A 27,267-nucleotide genomic window follows, 5' to 3' on the forward strand; every position below is an offset into this window, starting at 1 on the left:
CTCAACTGATATTACATCATCATTCTGGGAATTATCCCAGTGGTTTAATTAGCAGTATAATCATTTCAGTGATGCTTTAAAGAATGCTCATGTGATCTATATAGCAGTAGTAACATGATGACCTGCCACTTTGAAATACATACAGCATTTAGTAATGTGTTGTAATAAATGTATTGTAGCATCTCCATATGTTAGGAAGTTCATAACAGAATATTATAGATGATGCTTCTCTTTAAATAAGACGGAATAGCAAATTTATTATGTGTCATGTTTACAAATGCAGTTATTTTTGGCTTTGGGACTTATTCATGCTCTAACATTGTGGGTAAGGTTATCTATATGTACATTATATCAAAGCAATATATGCCTCTTGGAAAATTCTTGCAGAGATCAGTCATAATCAGTCTTACTAGCTAGCTACTGATGGTCACTACAGAAGTAGTGAATGTCACAACTAGAAAGTGAGTCAGTATTGTGGGTATTAGTGAAATTCACTGCTTTCTTTTATGTGGAGTCACTTGAGTGTAATTTGTATGCTGGTAATTGATGGTAATTGGACACTCCAAATTAAGAGAAAATATTTGCATGTCCTGTTATACTGATACATTTCAGTTGTGTTGAATTTTAAGGATTATAATATTTACTACAATTTATGATCCAATGTACACCATGATAGTATTTTCCATGTCTTGCCTTTATATAAAGGTTGACTATGTAACAAGGCTAAGTGTATAGCTTGCTAGCAAGTTATAAAACATGGGATTTTATGACACTAGCTAAACGGTATCCAGGATGAATCACATGTTAATCGATTTATGGTAGTGTTTATTGAAGACACTGGATTCCCCGGATAGTGTGCATACTGACTGAACTATTTTGTACCTCCACTAACACCTGTCTTAAGTCAGCATGACCTGTGATTTTCATATTTGGATATGGTTATTGTAGGTGGCCAAGGATCTTTTCTATGAAATGAAACGTTCACATAATAATTTAATAATTTTGAAAAGGTTGAGGTCAATTTTGTTGCACATCATAAGCTTTTAATTGAATTGATTTACAGGCAGTGCGGTCCTAAAAGTTTCTGAGACCCTACCTTGCAAGCTAGTTCATATATACAGTGCAGTAGAAAATCAAACCGTTTTATAGTTGCGCTTCATTGCTAATGTATGCATGTAAATAACACCGCCCATTGCACTACAAGCATGCATAAATCATGTGTTTGTACTTTTATGTAAATTTGTGCAGCATGCATGCACACTTCAATGCAGTCAAACTGATTTGTCGTTATGTGGATCTATTCATTTGTTTCTCCAACTTTATCTGACTTCTAAACTAAAAAGCACAATACTTTGAACCTAAACTATACATGCATATAGATTGTAGGTCTTCCATGTACAGTGTATAACAGTACCAGTCTTACAGTAATAGTACATATAAAATTTGCATTGTTAGATGTCAGATTATAGCAACTGCTGAAATCGCCTAATAAAGCCTGGGTTAATGTGGTGGTCTTGTATTACACGTAGTGCATAGTTATGTTAAAAAGTAAGAAAGTCGTACTTAGGCAATATTGTGTAAATTTGTTTAAAGTGTACTATGGTTGCATGTCAGTTCTTGGAGTTGTAAGTCTTGGCTTTTTTTTTTTTTTTGCTTGCAGAAAATGGCTGCATCTGCTATATTATATGGGTCATGCATGCAAGGCTGACAGATCATATGGAAGTACATACAGAGTTTCATGGCTTCAGTATACTTTTTATGTACTGAAATAAACAAAAATTATCTTGCACAATGCACATATGTAATAGCTATACACTTCTATAATATAGTATGTGTGTTTATACTCTCTGATAGATTTAATTACTAATACAGTTGTGTTGTGAGGTCAAATCAGTAGCTTTATGGTGTATGATGTTACAAGTATGTACGTGCATACCCACAACAATACAGTATTAAAAAATGTGTAAAAGAAAAAAAAATTAAAGCTGCTTAATATATGTTCATCCAGGAACAGAAGTCTGCACTGGAGCTGGTTTGCATGTTTTAGTACAATAATGGCTATGTCACTGCTCCAGTCAGCAAGGCAAATGAAACAGAACACTTTGGCACATATTGCACATTCCATACGCTTGCAGTCTCTTGTGTGCTCAATTGGAATTCCACATTTTGGGCACAGCCTTAATGAAGGGCAGTTGGTAATTGAACCAATGGTTTTATAATCAGCTAAAGGAAGCAAGGAAAGTGGACCAGAAGATTTGCAGTTTGAGTTCCACAGTATGTGTTGCTGCTTGAATTTCTCCATGGGAGGGAGCACTGAAAGCAATACTCCGCTGGCTTGCCTGCTCTGGAACACAAGCGGCAGTACACTCTAAACTTTGTTTTATCTTGACGTTCACAATAGTTCTGGCAGCCTGGACACTCTTGAATACCTGGTTGCACATTAACAAATTTTTGAGACATCTGCTTGGCAATTTTATTAAACTCTGTATTACTAATGCCTATTAGTCGTTGAATTGTTCATTTCTCATTGCAGGATGAGCAAGTCATTGTGCTTTTTCTGTTACCAGCCATGCTTTGACAGTTCCGCAGCATACATTCCTTGCAGTATGGAGCACGACATCTGCATGGTGAAACAAAGGTTGACCTTCCATAACATCCTACACAGTCTTGTCCACCTGGTAAGTGGACAATCAAGTGAATTGTACACTGGGGTTTAATTGCTGGATAATCTTTGATAAGTTTGCCATCGTGTATTAATTGTTCATCACCGACCACCAGTCTCTGTTCTTCAGAAGGAACACCAGTTTTGTCTTCTATTTTCTTCTTTAACCCTAACACAGTCAGCGTTTGCAGCTACAATAAGAGATTAGCATACAAACTATAACTAAGAGGCTGTGACTTACTTCTCTGTCAAGTATAGGAGTAGTGTATGTCTTATTGTTAGCAGTGGTGACAAACAAGTTAAAAGGCATTTTGATAAATGATGGTTTTACAATGTAGTTACTTTTATAGTGGTCACACTTGCATGACATCATTAAGAATAACATAATAAATTGATGATTGTATCATGCATACTTGCACACATGACCTATCATTTACGTACCCACAATAATGTGTGGTTAAATCAAGATGTTGTCATGCAGGGCCTCAATCCAGAAAGTTGCAACCATTGCATTGTGCATGGTTGTAGACACAAGATTAATTTAACAGGAGAATGGACAGAGAACTTAGCACTACTATTTATGCAAATGTACAAATCTGAGTTCTCTGTCCATGGCATAGAATCATGGCATAGAATACAGTTCCATGTGAGTGTACAGCAGCTAAAAGGCATGATTATAAGTTTAATCAGTAATAATTTGGCTTTGATAGGCAGCAGGTGTCTAGTCTTAATTGTATAGCCATAATACCATTCTTTAGTATGTGGTCTTTTCCATGAAATAGAATAACTATAGATTAATATGTAGGTAATTTGACAAGTAGATTATTGTATGAAGTGAAGTTCTAATTGCAAATATGGCTATTAGTCATCTCCTGTGTTGGTGAACTATATTTTGATGCACATATGCAAGCACAATGTATGTGATTAAACTGTATAGTAGCTAATGCTAGTATCACATGTATCTGTATAGCTACATATAAATAAGTACAATAACTAATGCAAGAAAAGTCCTTTGAATAACAATTATAGTTATACATAGAATGATTGATAACGGTATAATATAGTAATGTGTTATCAATGTCACTGCTTGTCATAAGCAAAAACTGCATGGAACCACAGTATGTAACAATGTTAAATAGGTTGTAGGACCAGGTGTCCTACAGACCTTCAGCACTTGTATATGGGCTGTAAGCCTTAATAAATAAATATATGCACTACCATATATAGGTATTAATTGTTCAAACTATATATATACACGTAGTGCTAAAGTGCTAATCCAGTTTGCTTAAAATAAACAATCTTTCTGGCTGCATAGCCTATTTGCAGGTATAGATAACAGTTGTTCAACTGTTCACATGCAGAGATGATGATGATGATGATGCTTCTTGGAAAGCAATTAACCACATTATTATTATAGTGTAATAAATTTCACCAAATATGTAAATACACTTTAAAGCAAGCCATGTTTTCCAAGAATCCAGCCATCATTCTCTCAAGATGTTTACAATGTATTGCACTACTTGGAATAATAATAATAATCACATGACCAATAACATTACAACTAATATGCACAACAACTTCAACTGTTTGTATGAAGGTTCCTACTACATAATGTATAACCATACAAGCATTTTCTTGCTATAGTATACATACTACATAGCAACTGAAATGTAACAGATGTGAGAGGCATACCATACTACCAACAGTAAATAATGGTTACCATTGGTACTACTGATTGAGATAGATAATATATCAATCAAAGCAAATGCCTGCACAATGGCTATGATATCTGTTACATACCTATAATTTTCCCGTAACATAAGATGCAAGGTCGTAATCACAGTACTCAGTGGAATTGCGAAGGCATGCAAAATTGTTCTGGATTGGTTCTTGGAATAATGAGTAGACAGCACACCATTAACCACAAGCAACCACAAAAACATCTTAACAGTTTACTTGTCTGATAATTGTATATTGTGGTAAGAAATTTAAATAAGTACCACAATAATTTCACTTAATGATGCAACTTTTTTATGTACATGTAATAATTTATACATGCAGCTAGAAATGTGTAAGTGCCACAACCTGAGCTGCACAACATGGCATTTTAAAAATATAGCTATATTACAATTAATTTGATAGAAGCCAAGTATAATAGTATGTAGTGCTCTGTATTCACTCCTATACTCATAACCAGCTTAATATGCTGCCTGCCCAGTATCCCAACAATGTACACAGAATGACATTGAAGAGTTAACTATAATAGTGGGGGGTTACCCTTATTAATAATAATTCAGTCTGATATATATTGTCATGATGTAAAGAGTGGTCAAGAAGGGAAGGCTGAAGGGAATTCTCACCAACTATGCATGGACAGTCTATTGGCATACTCCCCTAGAAAATTAAGAATATAGATCCTATATATGTATGTTTGGTAGAGCAGTGAGTGCTGCAATGATGACAGTGGTATGTAATACCTAGTGCAACCGTCATGCACATGCACCTCATGTACATATGCAAAATCATAAAGCACAGTACATTCGAGATCACATCATGATGGAGGTTAGGTTTGCATTTTCACACAGAAAATATGGACCAGAAACCATGCAGCCCCACAATACCTTCATGGTGCAGTGCAGCCAGTATTGGTTTGGGCGGGTATGCATATATACGTATTATAAAGCCCAAAAGTGCCTTCAGTATGACCTGAAAATGCAGAATTTTCTGCTGATTGACTGCATGGCTGATACTTTCAGTATCATACTTAAGGATACAAGCTTGAGTTTGATGTCGCCTTCAGCACAACAGGTGCTAATTTTGGCATACTGCAGTACATACATTGCACACTTACCTTTGTGTCCCATTTTTTTGTGTAAGATGTCAATTTTTGTTAGCGCATTGTGGCTTTCCTGTGAATTGTCTTATTTTCTGTAGTGATTGGATTGATTGCAGAGGCACTTCTTGTTCAGTTCTTTGTACTGTGCACATGTAACAGACTGAATACAGCAGAAAACAAAGCATAATAATCACTTCACTTTTAGTATATAATTAATAGTTGGGGTGTATTCAGTTACTTTTATGACACATCTGGCACCATTCTTTCTTTTGATGCAGTATGTGCAAGCTTACCAATCATAATTATGTTCCAGAAAGTAAACAATTTTAATATATAAGCACAAGGAAAATTAAAATTTTAAGGATTACAAAAAAATAATGAAACAAGAGAAGTCATAGCAGACATTTAATCCCTGCTTCAGTCTATTAATTTGTTCCATTTAGATAAGAGATTATGGAGCTATGTAAATAATATGTATGCATGTATGATTATTATCATGTTTTCTTTCTTCCTATATACCAATATTATACCCATGATGCAGCGTGCTGGCTTGGGCTACACAGCACACCACTATGTGTAGAATTATCATCACGTAGTGTAATTGTAAATTGCAGTGGACTTGCTATACATTGTCACAGTAATTTAAAAAGTGATCAAGACTAGTGGAGATAATGAAGTACCCTCATCCTATACCGTTGCTCTTACAACAACTTGTGCTGCAGCGTTTGGATTGCCTAACCTAATAGACAGAAACTAGTAATAAGGTGAACAGAAAATAGGCCTATAAAGAAATCCCTTCAACTTCTGACATTTCATAACTACATAGCATGTGACTTATGTGCTGTGGAAGTGAAGTATTCTTAGAGATTAAAAACAAAATTTTTATTCAACTGAAGAATATTCCCATGTTTGAGAGGTGGTAAACATGGGAATTTTTAGTTTACTCTATATCTGATAACATCCTGTTATAATGGTTATGTGCATGGCAGCTTTGTGTACATATTAAAATTATGTGTTTTTGTTGTAAAGTTAGTGTTTGAATTACTATGAACACATGAGTTGAGTGCGGGAAATCTACTATAATGTTTTTGCACTGTCCACTAAGTGAAAAACATCCTGTTAGCAAACCTATAAATGCAGCACGATGCAACTAGTGAGCATGAGGTGTAAATTAAACTTCTGTAGTCAGTACCAGTAACCATGGAGAAGTGCCTTATCCTACTACTGCTGTTTGTTACTGCCTCAGCTAACAATGAAGACATCTTACTTGGTAAAAGCAAGGTCAATCCTGCTTCTTCTTGTAATGAGATATACCAACGTAATCCTACTAGTAGGGGAAGTGTTGGGCAATACTGGATAAAGACTAGTGAAGGACTGTTTGAGGTCACTTGTAACATGAAGCTAAAGTGTGATGGTATTGAAGGAGGATGGATGCAAGTTGTTGATGTAGACATGAATCGAGATGATAATTGTCCAGGAACATGGCACAAGATCACCACTCCCAGGAGACTGTGTTTAGGATATGTAGTGGGATGTGCTTCTGCACAATTCTTTGTGAAGGGAGTTGAATATCAACACATCTGTGGACAAACTAAAGGTTACCAGAAAGGAGGAACAGATGCCTTTGATGCAAAAATACAATCTATTGATGGTGCGTATGTTGATGGTATTTCCATCACCTTAGGATCACCACGTAAACATGTGTGGACCTATGCTGTTGGTTTAAGTGATGATCATGACAATAGAGATTGTTGTAACTGTCCATCTGCCACTCATCCTGGTCCCCCTCCACCTGCCTTTGTGGGAAATCACTACTACTGCGAGTCTGGAGATGTAGGAAGTTCAGCAGTTGCATTATACTACCTATCAGACCCTTTATGGGATGGTGCTGGCTGTGGTACTGGCAATGGGTGTTGTGCTCAAATTGGGATGCCGTGGTTCTATAGGAAACTACCAGTGTGTGTAGCTGAGGATTTTGAAGTTCGTATCTGTAAGAATGATGTTCATCAGGATGAAGATATAGCTGTGGAAAAGTTAGAAATTTACATCAAGTAGAACTATAAGACACGTTGTTAAGTGACATGTTAGTTAGTTACATAAACTCTAAACAAATTGTGTACATTTGTAAACAAGAGTGTTATATAACCCATAATATGTGTGTACTATGTTTGTATTACTCAGTTTACATAATCATGATGTCATTATAATATTTAATATGGAAGCATGGGAATTTGGTCCACACTGTATGTCATGCAGATTCTATATGGGACATTGCTGGTTGTGATTCTGGTAATGGATGCCATTCTCAAGTTGGAATGTTGTGGTTTTATAGGCATTAAACTACTAGCATGTGTGGATGACAGACTTGCATAATTATAAATAAAGACGTTGATGTTGAGAAGCTGCAACTGTTCTTCGTATAGAATGATACCATGTAGAGGAAGGATCCGTATTCTGATTGGAGTATCATGTTCCCTCCAATTTGAATATTTGCATATGACTTTTAGCTGCCTGCAATGATTTTTTTACAAGCAGCAATAATATGCTATAGACATGTTTAACGAAGAGGTGTGGTCATAAAAATGTGCCTCATGCATAAATTATCAGCCATTTTAGTAGGGCAAAAGAAATAATGTTAACCAGAACTTATCAATCAAGCAATATGATAAAAATGGGTAGGCCTAGTTTGAAGACTAAAACCATTAATAAACTCAGGCATGGTGACATAAGTTACCTCTCAGACGTTAAAGTTAGTTGTTAGAAGGTAATTTAAATTTCACTTGATAAACCAGCTGTACAGAAAGTCACCCCTTTATTCTTATTCAGCAAATTCCGAGTATTGATAAAGTATGACTACAAGGTTTGTATTTCAGGTAATGATTACTTGATGCAGTATTACAGTGCTCAGAAACACTTTGAAAACCTTTGCCCTACATTGATTTTCCCGATCTTTTTGCCCTACACAAATCCGGATTGTGTAATGTAAAAATGTGCCATGCCTTTTTGTTAAACCTGTCTATAAATTACTACCGCAATTCACTTTTTTCCTTGTAAAATAATTTTTGTATGCAAAACTTGTACAAAAATTAAATTTTTCTTAGGTTTGAACTGCTCTAATAGAGCAGTCATTCACATAAATCATATGAAAATATTTTTACACGAAAAACTTTATCACAAAAAAAGTTTTTTTGCATGAAAATAAAGCAAATTACAGTAGCTACTTCAATAGTGAGGATATATAAATTCTCTCTAAGCTAATAGCAGATTAGGTAAATAGGTAAAAGCTACACTTAATAAACAGCATGTAATGTAATCTTGTACAAGGCATTTAGCTAATTCCGTAAAAACAAAGTATACAGAGACAGAGAATTAATTCTCGGTGTCCATCTAGGATATTTTCTCAAAACAAAAACAGTATGGAGTTTGGGAGCATATACATATACATACACACTGTATTCAAGATTTTTTCAAGGTGGTTCAGTCGAAACGCAACCGTCAAAAAATACACTTTATTACGCGTATTTAGTTGCACCATAGATACTAAATACATAATAGATTGGAAACGCAATACATTTTACGGTTACGGGCTCGATACGGTCACGTGATTTATGGCAACGTTACCAAGTGTACAAACTGCAGTTGTTCTTAACACTGAGACTACTATTACAGGTTTTATAAAGCGTTAAATCATTGCTAAAGGATTCAGCTATTTATTGGTTTGTGACTGAAGGTTAGTCGTTTCGTACAACCGAAGGTGTGAAGAAAGGAACGCGAAATTTGTGTTCAAAAACTAGTGTGGGGGTTTTAGTGCATAGGGCGTATTACATACGAAGTTTTAGAAGTGCTGAACAGTTTCGCCACATCGTAATGAATACAAAATAATTGTTTTTAGCACTGTACAGCAGTTACTTTCCGTAAGCGAAGCGAAAGAATGGCTACATGACGGTAGTGGCTGTGGGGGTTTTCCTGGCTTTGTGAAAACGAGTCTAGCGATACATGCTATACTAAAGAAAAGTTCATACCTTCGAGAGTGCTAAAAAAAGTATGAACGAATTGAACAAGCCACCTGTTTTCGAGAAAACTCTGGGCGAATTCGACAAAAATGCATTGTGCCTATTGAAAATGCTGCTGTGCCCCCGTATATGTCATCACGTGACCGTATCGAGCCCGTAACCGTAAAATGTATTGCGTTTCCAATCCATTATGGGCCGTCACTAAAATGCGGACTGGACTGGACTAGCGGACTGGACTGGCGACCAAGTCCATTCGGGCCTGCGGACTGATCATCAGGATGACTTGATGGCTCAGAGGACTTTTCGGCTGGTTTACACGCCTGGCACAGCTATAGGAATCGGCCATTCAGGCTACTAATCGAGATGCCTACACATCTATAGTCTTGTGTGCTACATGAATCAATTGCATGGTCTGTCATCATAGCAAGTTATTTCGGCTAGCTGTAGTCATCAAGACCCATCTGGGAAGTAAAAACCATAGATATTAAAGAATCCCAACTGCATCGGTAGCTATACTTTCAACTATGTAATAGAAAGTTCTGAAACTTTTTCAGAATGAAACCACATACATTAGAGCCTTTATGGTCCTGTAGGCTCTAATATCTATGATGGAACATGTTAGCTACGTATATGTCAGTCTTAGCTAGCTGGTTGTTTATGTGTTCTTTTTGTCATATAACTATACATGCAATTATTATAATATAATACTGTATTTCCTTATTTGTTTAACTTGAAAAACGACAATCTTACAATGTATAAGGGAGAGTGTACTATCACAAGTCAAATAACATGGCATCCACTAGAGACGGGCGCAGGTACAACAGAGGAAGTTGTCAGATATGGCTTCATTTACACATTCAGTGTGTTGCCAGCATTGGCATTGTGTACACTTGACCTGTAAGTGGTTTACACATGTACAAATTAAGAATGTGATATTACATTTGACCTACCCAATTATCATACAAATCGGCAGACCCACACATCACACACAGGTCAGAAAGATCCACTAAAAAAACAAATATATTTGTGACTGGGCCTGCAAAAATAGGGCATGTGGACACATGAATTTTGCCTACGTTTTCAAACTTCCAACACTCTTCATGCCACCATTCTATGGCAATGCAATTTTCAGCTCTTAGAGTAAGCATTTAATTGGCTTTATGATACAAGTTGCAGAATGAAAATATTCTGTTCCAGTACTACAATATTACTTGTTGTGTGACAGGGTGTAGTTTGTGCCCACATTCCCTGTTTTCGCAGGCCAGGTCACATTTTGACACCACAAGCGCACCATAAACTGGCTATACATGGAACACTATGAAGTGAATATATTCTAACCTGACTGTTGAAGCAACTCTATTCCAATTTCACTACGGATCTCCTTCAAATTCAGTTTCTTTAATAAAGATTCATTGATTGTGTTGGTAAAGCATAACTGTTCTGCTAACTAGAGAAAATACAGGTATATAATAGTTATACCATGGCTGTGAGAGATTTTGCTGATATATACATCCAAAGCATGAAGGCCTGTGGCCCTCATGCTTTGCAAATGACCAAACCTAAATATAAATCTTTCATTGCTTTGACTTTTATCAAGTTATAAATGTTGTTTATTTATACATTAAGTAGCAACTAGGAACTTTACTTGTTCACTTCCTATCAATGTATTACTACATGCGTTATGCCTATACTGACCACTTTGGTGTGGGCGTTCAAAGGCACCGCTTAGGGTTTAACTCACTTATTACCTGGGTAATATCATGCAGGAATGTGGCTTGCTCTTGGCTTTGATGCCTGCTTTGTTTACCACAAAATAATATATATCACTTATACCATGACTGCGTCAGGTAAGCACTGTTTCTTTGCAGTATGTGTAGCATGTATACCTTCAGTGAAAGAACTCCACAATTATAATCATCATATTGTATCCTGGACTTGATCTGAATTATCTTGTAATCATCAAGGAGCAAGCTATCATCAATTCCCTTTTCTTGGCGCAAAACAAAATAATCTCTGCAGGTTATACATACACAAACATTTATAATAAAAGCCGGTGACAATAAGCTATGGTAACACCACTTCTCACCTAAAGCTAGCAAGTGCGTTACTTGCTAAATCAGAATGTTTCAAAGGATCCAGAAAGTAAAACATCTTATTTGGTATATCAATTGCCTACATAACAAATCATGTATATCCTTATATAATATAAATCTGCGAAAACAGGGCATGCATGTGGGCACAAACTCCACCCCATATACACAACAGGACAGTACCGAAACACACCATTTGTATTCTGTAACGTTTACGTATCATGTAGTCTATTAAATGCTTAATTATTTGTGAACTTGCATGACTATACGTAGCACAGTGGCATAAAAAGTTATGAGTCATGAAAGTTTGAAAAATTTGTCAAATTTTGTGTGCTCATATGCCCTGTTTCGCAGGTCTTGTCTCAAATGACTGCTTTGTTTACCACAAATATCCAGTGCTCGAAGTGTACAACCTGATTGTACATTCCAATAAGTAAACTTTGAGAGGCAAATTTAACCTGCAATCACTAGATTTCATTACACATGATGATCATGAAAATTATTACTTTGCAGAAGAGATTTCTTGGGACTCGATCTGTTCTGTCAATGATGGCTGTTGTGGGTTGGGATGATATGACAAACGTGTCATGCCTTGTTTTGTTCCTAGTTTCTGCTAGGACACTTAAGAATCCATTAACAATCTATAAACATATATGAAGGTAACAGCAAACAAATAACCAGATAGATATACGTAGCTGTACTCCACTTACTTCATCATTCAGATACTGAACTCCCTTCAACGTATGGAAACTGCTTTCATGTATCTTATATTTCCCAATGATTGCAGCAAACTTATAGCAAGGTTTTGAATTCCAAATTTTGTAAAGGCGTATCTGTGAGCACACATAAAAGTAACTTTCATAGTTTCTTTCATTATACAGTATTATATTACAGATAACAAAAAGTTTTGCCAGTTTCATGACTTCAAGGGGATTTATACATGTAATGCTTGAAAACATGAAAAGGTATATACATGACTAGATAGTTTACTCTGGAGTCACGCATGTATTTCCTAACTGCTGTTTCCAGTCTTTTCACCATTACAAGAGACAAATAAACTAAAATACAGATCATTGATGTCAGTGCTTACTGAATACTGATTCTTGTCTTGACATCCACCACTGCTAGCATCCACAGAAAATGTTTCAGCGACTTTATTACCTAGAAAAAACTAATGGTTATATGCAGGGCACAATGCATATTATCATAGCTATAGGTATATATAGTGCAAACATTGTAAACAGAAAGGAGTACAATAGTACAAGGCAAAGCTAAGCACTGTTTCATTCCCATTAATGCAAGCAATGCAACTATTGTTAAGTGACCGTATTGTTGCTAGCATTGATCACTATGGTACACTAGTTGTAGAATTGGACATGTACTTCCAATAGAAACACTCACACTATTTTAGCTAATCACAAACTTTTGTTGACAAACATGTGTAATACTATTACAATTCTATTAGCTAATCGCTTTCAAAATAATACAAGGTGCTATTGAGAGTATTATATTGTAACACATTCACTTGTAGGATTATAGACATGTAATAGATAGTCATGTAGCTATTTGTTACTAAAGTAATATTATATACTGTAGTTACTGGTTCTGGACAGATATTTATTTTCCAGAACAGTAAATTGAAACTTGAAGTTAATGTTGTTGGTGCATATTACAATTCGCTGAGTAGCAATTAATACTTATATATATATAGTACAATATGAACCTTCTGATTGAAGATCATCACCAGTGATCTCACACTTGCATCTTTTAGGTGAAGGGATGTCTTCAGTTACATCTATATGATATGGAATAGCACGCAGTTCTATTTTCTTTTTGTATGCCCTATAATTATGTATTACACACATGCGTGTATAATAGTAATGTATTTTATAGCACGTGTACTTTATTTAAATTGAAATGCACATACCGTGCCTAAGTACCTGATGAAATAGTTTCTTCTAATATCTTAATGCACTTTCTGTTAATACAGCACTGCTTCAATTTCCCAGGACCTCCGAACTTGACTTTATCCCTACATTCTATGCACTTTCCACAGTCTTTGGCCAGACAACCATTGCATGACTTGCATCTCTGTCTCCTCGGTTTATTTCCTGTATTGATAATTTAAAACATGTGTAATTATCACAAAGCACCTCAAACAATATTCAATGCATTGTTATGATATGACATAAAGAAATTATACCAAAAATCACTGTACAGTGTAAAATCAATATGCATCATCATAATGATGATTATGTGCTACAATTGCAACCCATATCATAACTATAGATTTATTCATTAATACACTATAGACTGTCACTTACTTTTAGAAGATGTACTTGCATCTGTGTTTTCTTTAACTTTCACAGCACCAGATTCTGCAATGCAAATAATTAAGGACCATGTAGTAAACTTAGAACTACCTTTAAACCAATCTCCATTTATTTTTCTCACACTTATATACATACAGAAGCATTAATAACTACATTTAGAACATGGCATGCATAGTACGCTTTGATCTTTGATAATCAATGGGATTTCTTATATCACTAAGAAACCTCCTGGCATAATAATTATTATTAGTAACCTCCTTGAGTAATTTATTTAAGCTCATTCACTTAACCTAGCTATGACATTTGTTTTGATTATGGGTTTCAAAAACATAATGTGGTTAAAATTAAATACTGAGCCATGTTCTACGTAAGTCAGTCAGGAACCATGCCCTTCATGATTTTAGAAACTTCAGCTTCACTATGAAGAACATTGGGCTATAGGTTCCTATCCTACTGTATATGCAGTAAGCTTCTAACCTTCTGCTGTCGACTTGTTCATTTCTTTTCTAGCCCATTTGCACAAATGATCAAAGTAACGACTTTCCAATGGCATAGATGTGACATACACATTGCCAAACTCCCTAATCATTCTGATGGGAATCCCTTCTTGCTTCATGTATTTCAAAAGTAATGGAGTGGCAATTAGTGGAGACTTTGAATAAAATGCTGTATCCCTGAAATTATCAAAATTCCTTCGGTCTTCAGAAGTGGCTATAACATAGTCTCCATCCTGTCGTAACTCTCGCATATTGTTGAATTTTCTATACTGAAGCCATATAAATACTGCCATGTTAATGTGGATTAAAATTTCTCCTGTATCTCGCTACATGATGAAATGCATGCGTACTATAATATATAATGTATAATCAGGTTTACCTCAATGTTTTCATGGGACGTGTCCTCTCTGTAATTTGTTCGATATTTGGCTGACAAATCATCCCATAGTCTCAGCATTTCTACATCAGGAACTGTGGAAGAAAGGATACGATACGTGCATAAATCAAAAGACTTACTTTCATTAAGTGAATTGATACCTGTGCATGCAGATGAATCTTCCATTTCATTCTCAGCCAATGGACTGCATACTTCACTGCATGTCTCAAACTCAGTCCTGTTTTCTTTGATTGGATTATCAGGCTCATCAGTGTCAATGGAAGTCGGATTTTGTGTGTCCTTAGAGGCAGCCTGTGCACTGTACAGAGAATCTGGCGCTGGGATAATTGTGCAGTCTTCTAGGTTAGGTTTCTTCCGGCCTAGCTTCTTTCCTTTCCTAGAACGTGTATTCTTTCTCAGTTGTGACAGATTGATTGTTGTAGGACTGTTTGAACAGGGTAGGTTGAGGCTTAGCTTAGCTGCAAGTATGTGATAACACTCACTTGTAGATGGACAAGTACAAGATTGTTTAGGGAACAATGTGACAGCATTAGGCTTTTCTTGACTGTTTTTCACAACAAATACTCCTAATTTTGGGTCATGGGATATTCTGTTCTCAGCAATCACCAGCTTTGCTCGGGCTAATTGACTAACTGCACCAACCCTAGAATTACAAGCACTGGGTGTAACACTTGGTGTTTCTTGATGAATATCTGATTCTTGAGATTGAGCCCTTGCTACTATATCCTCTGGTAGAATACAGTTTGTCAATTGAACACTCTCTGGTGGCTGTGCAAAGCAGATAAAATCTGGACACAGAACATATTCTCCAGTCTGACAAAAGCCTCTTTGAATTTCATTGTAATAGAAATTCTGGAGCTGGTAAAAGCAGAGTAAAATGGTATCAACTGGAGCTTCTTTCCACTTTGTGAGACGTTTAATAACAGTGTTGAACCCTTCACTTTGATTTGTAGTTATCCCACTGTATCTGTTGTAAACCCCAAGAGGTTCAACAATCCATCGTCCAGCACATGTGATAACATCTGGGTGAATAAATTCCATGTAGTAGTCAAGAAACGGCTGACTCCACCGCACCTATAAAAGTAAGTATATACATGGATAGGTCAATAGAAACAATTATTTATCATGTTAAGTACCTTGACTTCTTCCAAGCCGGTTTCATAGTCACTTAAACTGGTAGTCTGAAGTAGGCATCTAACATCTTCTTTGTATACAGGTTTCTCTACAGATGGAGTTTTGTGTTCCCTCAGCCAATGCCTAACAGCAGCAAATGTATGATTCCAGCAACGCAGACGAACCACACCTGGAAGCCACTTATCAATTGAAGAGCAGAGAGCACTTTCTTCATCAGTGACAATTGGAATTTTTCTCTTGCTTTTTGGATTTGCTAGAATTGGGCATTTGGTTGCTACATATTTCATTAATTCCTCATGAGCGGATTTCAGCTTACGTTCATGCAAAAGAAAACAAACTGGAATGACTGGGGCACCTCGAAAGAGTGTGTGGCGCATTACCAGGACAGACGCGTAGATATCACCTAGTTCAAAAGTTGTGTCATACGAGAGTAATTGTGGAGATGAAAAGTCTGTATGCATTAAGCTCTCTACTTCATCAAACATCTTGGGGTTACCACAGACAATTATTAAATCAGGATAGGTAATAATCTTGCCCACAAATCCTGAAAGATCATACGCCATCTCATGAATGTTGTACAGCTCATCATGAGAAACTCTAAATTTTTGTCGCTCAATTGATTTATGGTTAGCTACTTGTTTAACATTGCGTGGATTTAAAACAGGATTAAGGGTGGAATGACATTTTGATGTTGATATTTTTTTCTTATAAAATGATGACGGGCACTCTGCTTGACTGCTTGATTTAATTTCCTGGAGAACAGATGGACAAGTGCGGATGTAGTTTCTTGTGGCAGAATCAATAGCATTTCCATGAGGATAATCTTCCACATCAGTGTCATCTCCTGTATATTGAATTAGATACCTGTCCAAGTTATCTGGTAAGTAAACTACTGTTTTCTTGAAATTGGTCCTGGCACCAGTTGCTGTTGTGGATGAAAAATAGTATTTTTTAACTTTAGAGTTTTTCAATGGTATGTCTTTGTGGCCATACTGTCTCCATCTGTGCTGATCACATCTCCAATCTTCTATAAATAACATAGCAGTAATTTACAATGACCAACTTATCTTCAGTGACACATTCATTAAATTGCATATTCCAATTTTCAAGTCTTCGACCAATTCTTTAACACAATCAACAGTTTACCCTTCCCCACGTGATCAACGCCTGATAAATCAGCAGACTTGATCATACTCTAATAGTACAGTCACCCTAATAGACATTTAATAAGCTACTATATTCAGTATTCAGTTGAACATTCAACTAAGGCAGGCTGGCAAATGAGAGCACAGGTATACTGGGCCCTTCGCTATAGTTAGCTAACTTGAGTAAAGTCAATTTATATGACTTAAGCTCTGGGTGGATCGATATACTCTAATATAACAGTCACGCAATCAGTGCACCGCTAACTCACTTCTTCTCTTTGTGTCTAAAGCACGATACAAGAACACTTCCCCAGAGCAGGGTTTCACTGGTGGTACGGTCGATTCCACATATTTTTCATCTTGCGCTGTAAGAATGTCGTAGGGGGGCTGCTTCCCACGTTAATTCCTCTGCTTGGTTCAGTATGATAGGATGAGCTGTTAAGGACATTCTCGCCTAGCTATAGCTGCAGCTGCTATCCATAGTAACGAAATTAGGCATCATGCATCGTAATTTCTCCGTGTTTCGGCCTTCCCCAGCAATGTAAGGAGAAACAATAACAAAAACTTCTAATTACAGGCTTCACAGGTTAGCCTGCCTAAATGTTAATTAAGAAATCAATGGCGATATATCAGTCGCGCTGTGGTTAGTCCGCAAATTAGTCACAAGCTTCTAAAATGCGGACTGGACTCCGTGGAGTGCGCTGGAGTATTGGTCCACTGGTCCAGTCCAGTCCGCAAATTAGTGACTACCCCATTATGTATTTAGTATCTGGTTGCACAGCTTGTTTTCCCGCGAAGAAACAAGCGCTTCTTCCGGTAGAACACCGTCTGACTACAAGCGCTTGTAGCTGCCAGATGCAACGCTCGTTCCTGTTTGCACTGGGGGTCACGCAACAACAAGTCACTGGTCTCTCCCACAGCAACCAAATTCGATAGGTGCAGTAAGTTAGCAACGAGCTACAAAGCACTGAACAAAGTTGGTGAGTAATGACAAGGTGGTTTTGAGGTGTGGGTACAATTTGTTTCAAGCCATATTAGTGTTGCTAATTGATTTGCACAACTAGACAAAAGCCCAAACTTGATAATTATGTTGTAAAAAGTTGTGCACTTTGGCTGCTGTCTACACATACAGTAAGATGACAAATAGCATTTTTGCACACTTTAAATCAACAATTTCTAAAACAGTTATCTGGTGGAGACTTCTTGTGCCAGAATACTGCTGCCACTACTCCGAGTTGACCACAGAGATGAAAGTTTGTACCATCAAATTCAGCAATAACTTGAAACTGCTTGGGGTACAGCCATCTTCAAGGACTCCATTCTTACTGTGTCCAGGGTAAATCCCACATAATACTGCTCCTGTGGTGGAGATACACAGAGGCCTGGTCATCCATTACAGTCCAAATCCTGTAATAGTTTCAAAGTACATCAAAGATACAACTGGATGTACTAGCCGTTAGAATGTAGTATTACTAAATGCGAGGTAAATTGATCAAAAAAAAAAATCACACTAACACCGACCAACTTACCAAGGCCACTTTCACCTATCCAAGTCATTGTTACTTCAGAAGGGCCTTTTAATTCCAAAACTAAGTTATCATGGTACGACACTGCATCTGGTACAATCAGTTTGTTCTGGCAGCTTTTACAAACCAAGGTTACCTGTACAGTACAAATGTCACAAGTACACATGAGTACAATACAGTTTATTACACTACAGCAGCAATGAAAAAACTTCCGTGACATTTCCCACATACATACATACATGCTACAAAAGTACATTTTACACCATCAGAATCCAGCAAATACAATTCTCAGCGAATTCAGAGTTTAGAAGACAACAATGCCCATCATACTAAATCAGGGGGTGCTAACAGGAACAAAAATTTGTAAAGCAGAGACTCATAAAAGAGATACCGTACGACAAGAAAAATTGATGAATCTACATTTCAGCAGCTTTGGTAAATTAAATGTCCTCAAAAATCAAGAAATTATATATCTAAACATACTTTTAAAGGTATTTATAATTTAAAATTTCTTATGGTAATCATCCATTTCAAGTAACTATCATTATTTCCAGCAGTGATTACAAACTTCAAGGAGTTATTTGTATTATTATATTATATATACAGTGGAACTTCAACGCCCCAAATTAAGGACACAATAAAAAAACCTCCCTAATAAGGACAAAAAATTTGGTCCCAACAGGTCTGGTTAATACATTTTTTACCTCTGTTTTAACCTCTGAAAGAGGAAAACCTCTATATTACAGCAAAAAAGTGGCCAAAAATTCTGGGTCCCAAAACGTCCGTAATAGAGAGGTTCCACTGTAGTAGCTCCGTGCAATTATGTACTGGTAAAGCACCATTGTGAAACACATTAAAAATGCAACTACAGCTGGTCTAAATAAAGATTGTAAAAAAATTCAGGTTACCGTGGGACAATATTTAAGTCCACATAACATACAGCAATGTTCTAACTTGCCAATATTTGCTGTCAGCAATGGGAAGCCCTTACCATTGGATGTGAAATCACAAGTTGCCGAATCCAGCTGCACTGCAAGAGTCTGACCTAGTAGAAGAGGTCGTAACTGATGATTTATTTTTAATATGTACACCACTGTGTGAAACTAACATAGCAGTAACGATTATTATTTTGAAACTACTGTAACACAAGAAATTTTTGTGGGATAAAAAGATTGTATGGATTTTGCAGGCATCTTATCTACAAAATTTTATCATAGATAATGTAGGGAGATGTCTTTCTCATAGTTTTATGCTTGTTACGAGTCCAGACTATCTCACTAACTCAACTTTGTTTCTTCATGAATTATCTTGTTAGTTTCCTTATCACTTTTACATTGGGCGAGTGTTATCAAATCATGGTGGCATGCAGCCAGTTTGTTTCAAACTTCATCGTTGTGCATGGTTCCGCAGGTATAGCACCAATATTTTTTTGTGGCACTATTTCTAAGCACCAAGACAAGGTATAAGAATTTTTTCAGTATTAACTAAATGATTAAAGATTATATTTGTGTAAACTGAGGCTGATACAGTTGACTACTGAACCAGTAACGAAGATTGTCCATAATGATGTCACTGTTGCAAATCTTTACTTGTACTTGATTTTACAGTCCATGTTCAAAAGGTGTGGAACAACTGAGACATTTTCACAATTGAGAGATCTATATCTGAGCCACAAAAATTTCTTTCAAAAGTTACTTTTACATTTTGGCAATCCACAAAAGTTGTTTAACACCTTATGGCACTGTGGTGTATGGTTTATTGTGTATAACAAGATACTGAATAACAACCTCTTCTATATTAACGGAGTACAAATTCGTTTCACAAATGTGTACAGTTTCATACAACTACTACACGTGCTCCATACAAACCTTATCACTTTCGTTGACTCAGATTTTGTGCACTCTTTTTCGTTTGTCCACAGCAAAGTGAAATCAGGAGCAGTAAAATTCTTGTTCAATTCTAACACTGAAATACTCCCAACTCACACGCTTAAAGATTAAATAAACGGGATAATTATCTTCATAAATCATCTCTTCAAGTGTTTTTATTCGAAAATACGACAGAAATTTACTAGTTGAACGCCATTTCTCTCGTCCGCGTGACCTGTCGAAAACGCCATTTTGAACTTCTTGTAAATTGCGCGTGCAACTAAAATCGCCCGTTTTTTGACGGTTGCGTTTCGACTGGGTTACCAGATTTTGTAGTGAGTTATGGCTGGGAGTACAGCTCCCATGCAGCCACTGACAGACTATGGACATTAAAATGCTTACCCTTGTTATGTCTTAATCTACTTTTTAGGATTTAACATTACAACGACAGTAGCTACGTATACACTTCCCGGCTTGCCCAGTTCCCATTTAGCTAATTTGTATATTTGTGCTGCTAAAATAAGATAGCCTTCCTGCTGCAAGTGCAAAAGTTAAAAATTTTAGAGGGGGTTTCCAGAACCCCAGAGAAACCACCCTAACTATTCCCCTGTGAGTTGTACATTATGCATGTAAATAAAGCAAAGAGTAAATCATATGTTTATTTATTACCATACTAGACAGATGCAAACAGCATCGTGGGGCGAGCCTGATGACTGAAGTATTGATGGCAGTGCAAACTACTATAGACCCTACGAGTTGTATGAATAGTTCATCTTCAGGGGTTTCTCTATCTCTTCTGCGCCTGTACTGCTCTCTCCTGCGTCGAAGGCGTTCATCTGCATCCATTGCACGTGGCTGGGCAGTAACGAGGGCAGTAATCTACGCCGGTAAATGCCGTGATATGGTCCATTACACATCGCCAAATATGGGAAAGCAGTAATCTAGGCTGGTAAATCCCGTGATATGGTCCATTACACATCGCCAAATATGGGAAAGCAGTAATCTAGGCCGGTAAATCCCGTGATATGGTCCATTACACATCACCAAATATGGGAAAGCAGTAATCTATGCCGGTAAATCCCGTTATATGGTCCATTACACATCGCCAAATATGGGAAAGCAGTAATCTAGGCCGGTAATTCTCGTGATGTGGTCCATTACACATCGCCAAATATGGGAAGGCAGTAATCTACGCCGTTGATTTATCGTGATATGAATCATTACGCTGGAGCAAGTGTAAGGTATCCGCTTTATATCGTAATTTATTGTCGTATTACGGGTCCATTACACATTGACTCCGTTTCTTATCGTAATTTTTTGTAAACGGGTCCATTACACCGTTGACTCGCTAGTGTGGGGCTTGCTCAGGCTCGCCCCAATAAGGATCTTTGCCACTGATACAATGATTTCAAAATCTTTTTGTTCAAATGCTCTGCCCTGAAACGAAATTGCTCATTGCCGATTATGTTGTTGGTATTTAGATGTTCTACAGTGTGGTGATATTATATAATAAGTTCTAATATCTTGCAACAAACTGATGTCTGACATAATTATATCCTTTTTGTCTTGAGCACAGCCATTGTGAGCAATATGCATATGAGAGTAAACTGGTCCTAATTCACACACAAACACCAACACTGCTTTACCTCAATGCCAGAGCTGTGAGCATGCAAAGAATGCCTCTTAACTCTGGTAATGACTGACAGCTCATGGACCATTGCCTCACATGGGACTTAAATTGTAAGGGGACCATCTTTTTTGAACAGTCCACCTGATCAGTAGAAATATTTGGCAACTACATCCATACACCAGCCTCAATTTTCAAGCCTCATGCATAAAACATTTGTTCTCAAATTGTGCTTTAAACTAAACAGTTCTAGCATTAACAGAGCAATTACAGCCTTGTCAAGTGATTTGTGTAACAAAATATTGAGAGCTCAGGTGTACATAACTATGAAATACAATGATGTAGCCATGGCTACTATACTTTATACTCAAATACATTTTCCCAGTGAATAATTAAGTAAAGACTAGCTGACTGGTACCTGGAAGTTATTTTTCACATATACATACAAGTACATCAAACCAAATAATACCATAAAATATTTACGGGAAATATATAGCTATATGATGTCCCAAATTGACACTATCCTAGAAAGCTATGTATGCAATAGTGCACATTCCAAACAGAATACACTAAATAACAGTAATAAAATCCCCAGCACTTTTTAGTAGTAAACAACACACATTTCAGTACCAAATTAGCTACATATGGGTTCAATACCAGTTTTGTAAGGCTTTCACAATGCCAGCACAGCAACCATCAGCAACATTTTGCAAGTTGGACACTTCATAAATTTGTACTTGCTGGTCTCCTGGAATTCATAAGTACGTATTGCTAACTAAATTTACTGTAAACTGTGCATTAACAGTGACAGACTATTCATAGGAGAAAAGACTTAAAATTGCACTTCTCTATCAACTACACTAACTATCAAGCAAATATTTACAAACACTATGAGAGTTTAGCTCTTAAGTCTAGCAAATTTCCTTCATATATTACACAACATAATATTACAGATTGTGAGGTGTCTATAATATATAGCCTGTTATCCATTTGACTGCATCCTATTATACATACATAGCACATAGGTTATGAGAAACAGTGTTGTGTACAGTGTGAAGATAACAGTCTTTCCAACTATGCAAATGATAAATCAAGTCTTTTATTTTCTACAAGCAGTAGTCTTAATTGGAGCAGGTATGCAGTTATAGTGTGGTACTTCCAATTGGTTAGACAGACAAAACAGAATTGTTTAGGACATGTTTGGTGCATTGCGCATTTGCAACAGCCCTCAAGATGCTGTATTATACTATATACCACAAGATGGGCACAGTTTTACTGAGGGACAATTGGTATCCCGTCGATTGTTGCCTTCTTTGTTTTAGACAGCAAATCAAGCAGCTGGGAGTAATCACGCTCCTGATCAGCCACATGTGAGTTGATATGGTTTTGTGACAGTTTCTCTGGTAGCTGTCTAAACTGAGTGTGTCACTGATGATGGAAGTTCTTTCAAATCCCACTCCTCTGTACATCTAGGACATGTTATAATGGTGTTCCCTATTATGGTCACAATAGTGGAAGAAACAATTGAAGCAGAATTGACATTTGCAGGGTGATAAAAATGTTGTTGTGTCATCAAGACAAAGTCTATACTTTCCTTCACCTTTCAGCATGTGATTCACATCAATTGTATACCAATTGCTTGTTGTGATAAGATTTTCCACCTTTTCATCATCATCTGTTAATGGTTTGCCAGCAAAAGATACTGTCTGCTTGTCTGATGAAATTCCAATTCTTTGTTGTAGTTTTTATTTCAGTTCATACACATTTAATTTCAGTAGCTATTAAACAAACAGCAACACCATCACTGACTACTTGTAACATCTTTAGCTCACCTCATTTTCACTTATTAGAATACTTAAAGTTTTACTATCCCAAGAGTGTACGAACAGTGTTGTGTACATCTTGGGAAGACAAAAACTAATGCCACACTACCATATCTTTTGTAGGGCTTGAAACCATGCAATCAATACCCCCAAACAGAAAGCTGAACAGATCATGCGGTTTTAGCACTGGTATTATGGGACCATAGGTGACACTTCGCTTAAAGTGTTACCAAATCTACTGTATATGCATAGATTAGCTATACAGGCATGCCATGGCCTAACACTATTGCCACAGTGCTGTGAATTATTGCTGGGGGGTTCACATGTAGAAAATACATTGTGATAACACCTCCACACAAGCTCTTGTATCAAGAGTTCACCCTATAATATTATGAACTCTTGCTTGAACATGCCAATTTTAAAAGTCCACATCAATTATGCAACTGATGCATTTGAGTGCGTGTTCAACCACTGTACCTTTTGAGTTTTTTTCCAGAACTGCACTTCATAATGCACCAAAATTTTGAACATCAGTCACAGATGGCTTAGCTAATTATTGCCCGGTTAACTATCATACTGTAGGAAAGTGATTTAGCAGTAAAGCTGCTTTTTTTTTACAAAAATTGTGCAAGATTTGTGCATGTCCTAGTGCCTTACTTAAGGTCCTGGTAACCAAATGCGGGTAAGAATACCTTTGTTATTTAAACAATATTTTGAACTGGCCATCTTGTAATGTATATAACACTGAAACACTTTGTTAATACAGGAGCAACCATCACAAACCTTACTTAGCAATTTATCACTTGCAAAGATGCTTTAAAATGAAGCCAACTACCTTGTAGTAAACACTTCATAGTAACTGCTGCTAGCATTCCTAGAAAACAGTATTACTCCTAAGAAACATCACACATATGATGGTAGGTATATGGCTTCCTTACTCCTACAAACACAGCTATGCACATACCTAGCTAAAAATGCCAAGTTAGCTAAGCTTTAAGCTAACAACATATGAATTCATATTTCCAGTTGGTGTTGTAAACACAAAGTATGATATTGTGGCCAGGAGCCTGTAACCTCCTTGTGGCTTATATAAGTTCATGGCAGATGGCATAGAACTAACAGAATAGCCAACAAAATAATGTTGTTTACAGATATAAAAGTCACACCTTTAAATTTCATTGTTCATTATTCGCACACAGATCCACAGAGGACAGTGGGTATGAAAAAATGCACAACATTTATTGTTATAGCAAACTGAAAGATTAAAATACTCTACTATTGTGCAACACATTAAAAAGTTGTCTGAAATTTGCAAGAAACAAAAATTCTCATTATTAATGTCAACAAGTCCATAAACACAATGTAGCTACAGGCACAAACTAGTTCTCACAAACTAAGAAAATGCATGAAGCTATGTTTCCAAGTCAGAGATACAAAACAATAATGCGCATACTTATTACATTACGCTTGCTACTATAGTATCATGTTGGCTGACGATTGGCTATATGCTGTGCCTTTGCTGGCAAAGCCTGCAGGCTAACTGCAGTTGCTTTCATTCAAGCTCACTAAATGTAGATCAATTCATTGGTTCAAGTCACATGCAACTTTTTAGTGTTATTTGCTTCCATATACGTGCAGAGCTTTGATTGTACATTGTACCTTCAAGTTACAGCATGCTAGCTACTTATGTATATAATTGGTATGTCTGTAACAAAATAGGTTAATTACTATTACATGTCTGGTTGCTGCTGGGAATGCTGGTCTGTACTGGAACCACTCACGAACACCAGAAATTTAGGGACTTGTTAAATTTCTTATCATTCATGCCAGTTACTCGTTGGATGGAGGTCAACTTCCACTTCTCCTTGCATTCTGGGCATGTCAATTTGGTGTTTCAACTGTTGGCCATGCTGTCGCAGTGATCAATGACACATTTAAAACAATATGGAGTATGGCATTTACATGGGGAGAAAAGTGTTACACTATCTTGACATATTTCACAGTACTCCCCTCCTATCATGCGCATAACCATGATAATGTTAGTTGTTTTAAATATCATCATAGTCCTTAAGTAGTTTATGGTCATCGCTTAATTCCTGAATACCTACTATCAGCCTCTGGTCATTTGGAGCAATGCCAGTTTTGTCTTGTATTCGCTGCTTTAATTTTAACACCGTAAATTGTGGGTACTAGAACAGGAACCAAGTAGCAGTACAATAGTTAATAAAACAAAATTCTTACCTCTGAGTCATGCACTATGATGTTGTATTTTTTACTTCCAGAAATTGTCAGAAACAAGTTCATGGCCATCTCAACAACTGATTCTTAGCAAATAACCATTGTGCTAATGAGAGCTGTTTTTAAGCAATAGTATGTCACTGTTAACAGGAAGTTCTGTGATGACATACAGTAGCAGGAAGTTGGTATAGGTTTAAGGCTAATCTGTAGCATTGGATGTTCTATTAGTTTTACCAATAGCAGAACTACACTATAGTTAAATGATGGGGTGAGCCACTCACATTTTCTGAGAGTGAGAGGATGTTCTGTGAGTGGAGGATAGTATGAGGTAGCACCCTGTGAAGTGTTCACACTAGACATACCAAATTCACATTTTCAAGTGTGGTTTTTAAACTGTTCAACCAGCAACACGAAAAGAGAATGTAGATCTCTAAAATTCTATTTCTGCATCACTTATCCAGGAAGCCTAAGACCAAAATGTCCCTAGACAACAGTCACAATACAAATACCAACATACACAGGCTGATAGTAAGATTAGAATACCGCTATTATTGACACTACAGTAAACTATGGAAAGCTGATCTTACATGATATTATCCCACCAGGGACCTGTAAGAAGGCTAAGCTACTGTAATTCAGCCTGAAAACATGCAAGGGACTCAGAAATCTTTGCATTTAATTGAGCTATTGAAAGAAAGAAAAAACAGATCAGCACTACATGTAAATCAAATCTCGTAATTATAGCGTGTAATCTAGCAATGGAGCCACACATTCACACAGTCAAGATCTGGAATCCTTCCGGCATTCAATTTACACTTAAACAATCTCATGTCAATTTCAATGGCATTTTAATCTACCCTCAACTTATGTACATGTGAACACATGTACATAAGTTCTTTATTGCAGTTGCCATTTATAGTCTGAAATCCCATCTTAGAGTGTTTAAAGTCTGAAAATTGTCCTGAAGACATGTCATCCATGTCTGTTCTACTGTATGCTTTGAACTTTCACATCGACGGCACAGATGACAGGGTCATCAAGTTGGCTGGTGACCTTATGGCAACCATTGTATCATTTA

At 36.7% G+C, this 27,267-nt stretch overlaps 2 protein-coding genes and 1 pseudogene across 5 annotated transcripts; all 3 read right to left on the reverse strand.

Moving 5' to 3' along the window:
- Window positions 1–1,967: 1,967 nt before the first annotated feature.
- Window positions 1,968–2,972, reverse strand: LOC136263711 (uncharacterized; annotated as a pseudogene).
- Window positions 2,973–10,233: 7,261 nt separating this feature from the next.
- LOC136264217 (uncharacterized) lies at window positions 10,234–14,901 on the reverse strand. The gene is made up of 14 exons (XM_066058928.1): window positions 14,811–14,901; window positions 14,412–14,757; window positions 13,926–13,979; window positions 13,542–13,712; window positions 13,325–13,396; window positions 12,692–12,762; window positions 12,312–12,434; window positions 12,108–12,242; window positions 11,985–12,059; window positions 11,598–11,683; window positions 11,398–11,524; window positions 10,850–10,958; window positions 10,462–10,517; window positions 10,234–10,406 (listed from the first exon to the last, which is right to left on the reverse strand). Exons 1-14 carry the CDS (start codon window positions 14,886–14,888, stop codon window positions 10,311–10,313), a joined length of 1,599 nt encoding a protein of 532 aa, XP_065915000.1. The 5' UTR covers window positions 14,889–14,901; the 3' UTR covers window positions 10,234–10,310.
- Window positions 14,902–18,100: 3,199 nt separating this feature from the next.
- LOC136264268 (uncharacterized) lies at window positions 18,101–21,850 on the reverse strand. Of its 4 annotated transcripts, none has more exons than XM_066058973.1 (4): window positions 21,171–21,850; window positions 19,625–19,678; window positions 18,637–18,769; window positions 18,101–18,466 (listed from the first exon to the last, which is right to left on the reverse strand). In XM_066058973.1, the coding sequence occupies exons 1-4, from the start codon at window positions 21,345–21,347 to the stop codon at window positions 18,333–18,335; spliced, it is 498 nt and encodes a 165-aa protein (XP_065915045.1). In that variant the 5' UTR covers window positions 21,348–21,850; the 3' UTR covers window positions 18,101–18,332. The 4 variants fall into 4 exon arrangements, 2 of the variants coding, with proteins under 2 accessions (XP_065915045.1, XP_065915046.1); XM_066058974.1 differs by having other exon boundaries at window positions 18,101–18,514; window positions 21,171–21,846; XR_010705037.1 differs by lacking the exon at window positions 21,171–21,850 and adding an exon at window positions 20,502–20,753 and having other exon boundaries at window positions 18,106–18,514.
- Between the last annotated feature and the right edge of the window lie 5,417 nt (window positions 21,851–27,267).

Source organism: Dysidea avara, chromosome 8 (assembly GCF_963678975.1).
Source record: "Dysidea avara chromosome 8, odDysAvar1.4, whole genome shotgun sequence".
Classification (NCBI taxonomy): Eukaryota; Metazoa; Porifera; class Demospongiae; order Dictyoceratida; family Dysideidae; genus Dysidea; species Dysidea avara.

Excerpts from the sequence above, each read along its gene's own strand:
- LOC136264217 (XM_066058928.1), bottom strand. The coding sequence starts at position 14,888 with ATGCTGAGACTATGGGATGATTTGTCAGCCAAATATCGAACAAATTAC. Across the intron at positions 13,713-13,925 it reads TGCAAGTACATCTTCTAAAA|GAAATAAACCGAGGAGACAG; the intron begins GTAAGTGACAGT and ends TTATCAATACAG. Across the intron at positions 12,435-12,691 it reads AAGACAAGAATCAGTATTCA|ATACGCCTTTACAAAATTTG; the intron begins GTAAGCACTGAC and ends GTGTGCTCACAG.
- LOC136264268 (XM_066058973.1), bottom strand. The coding sequence starts at position 21,347 with ATGGATGCAGATGAACGCCTTCGACGCAGGAGAGAGCAGTACAGGCGC. Across the intron at positions 18,770-19,624 it reads TTGTGATTTCACATCCAATG|GTAACCTTGGTTTGTAAAAG; the intron begins GTAAGGGCTTCC and ends TGTACTGTACAG. Across the intron at positions 18,467-18,636 it reads GATAGGTGAAAGTGGCCTTG|GAGCAGTATTATGTGGGATT; the intron begins GTAAGTTGGTCG and ends TCTCCACCACAG.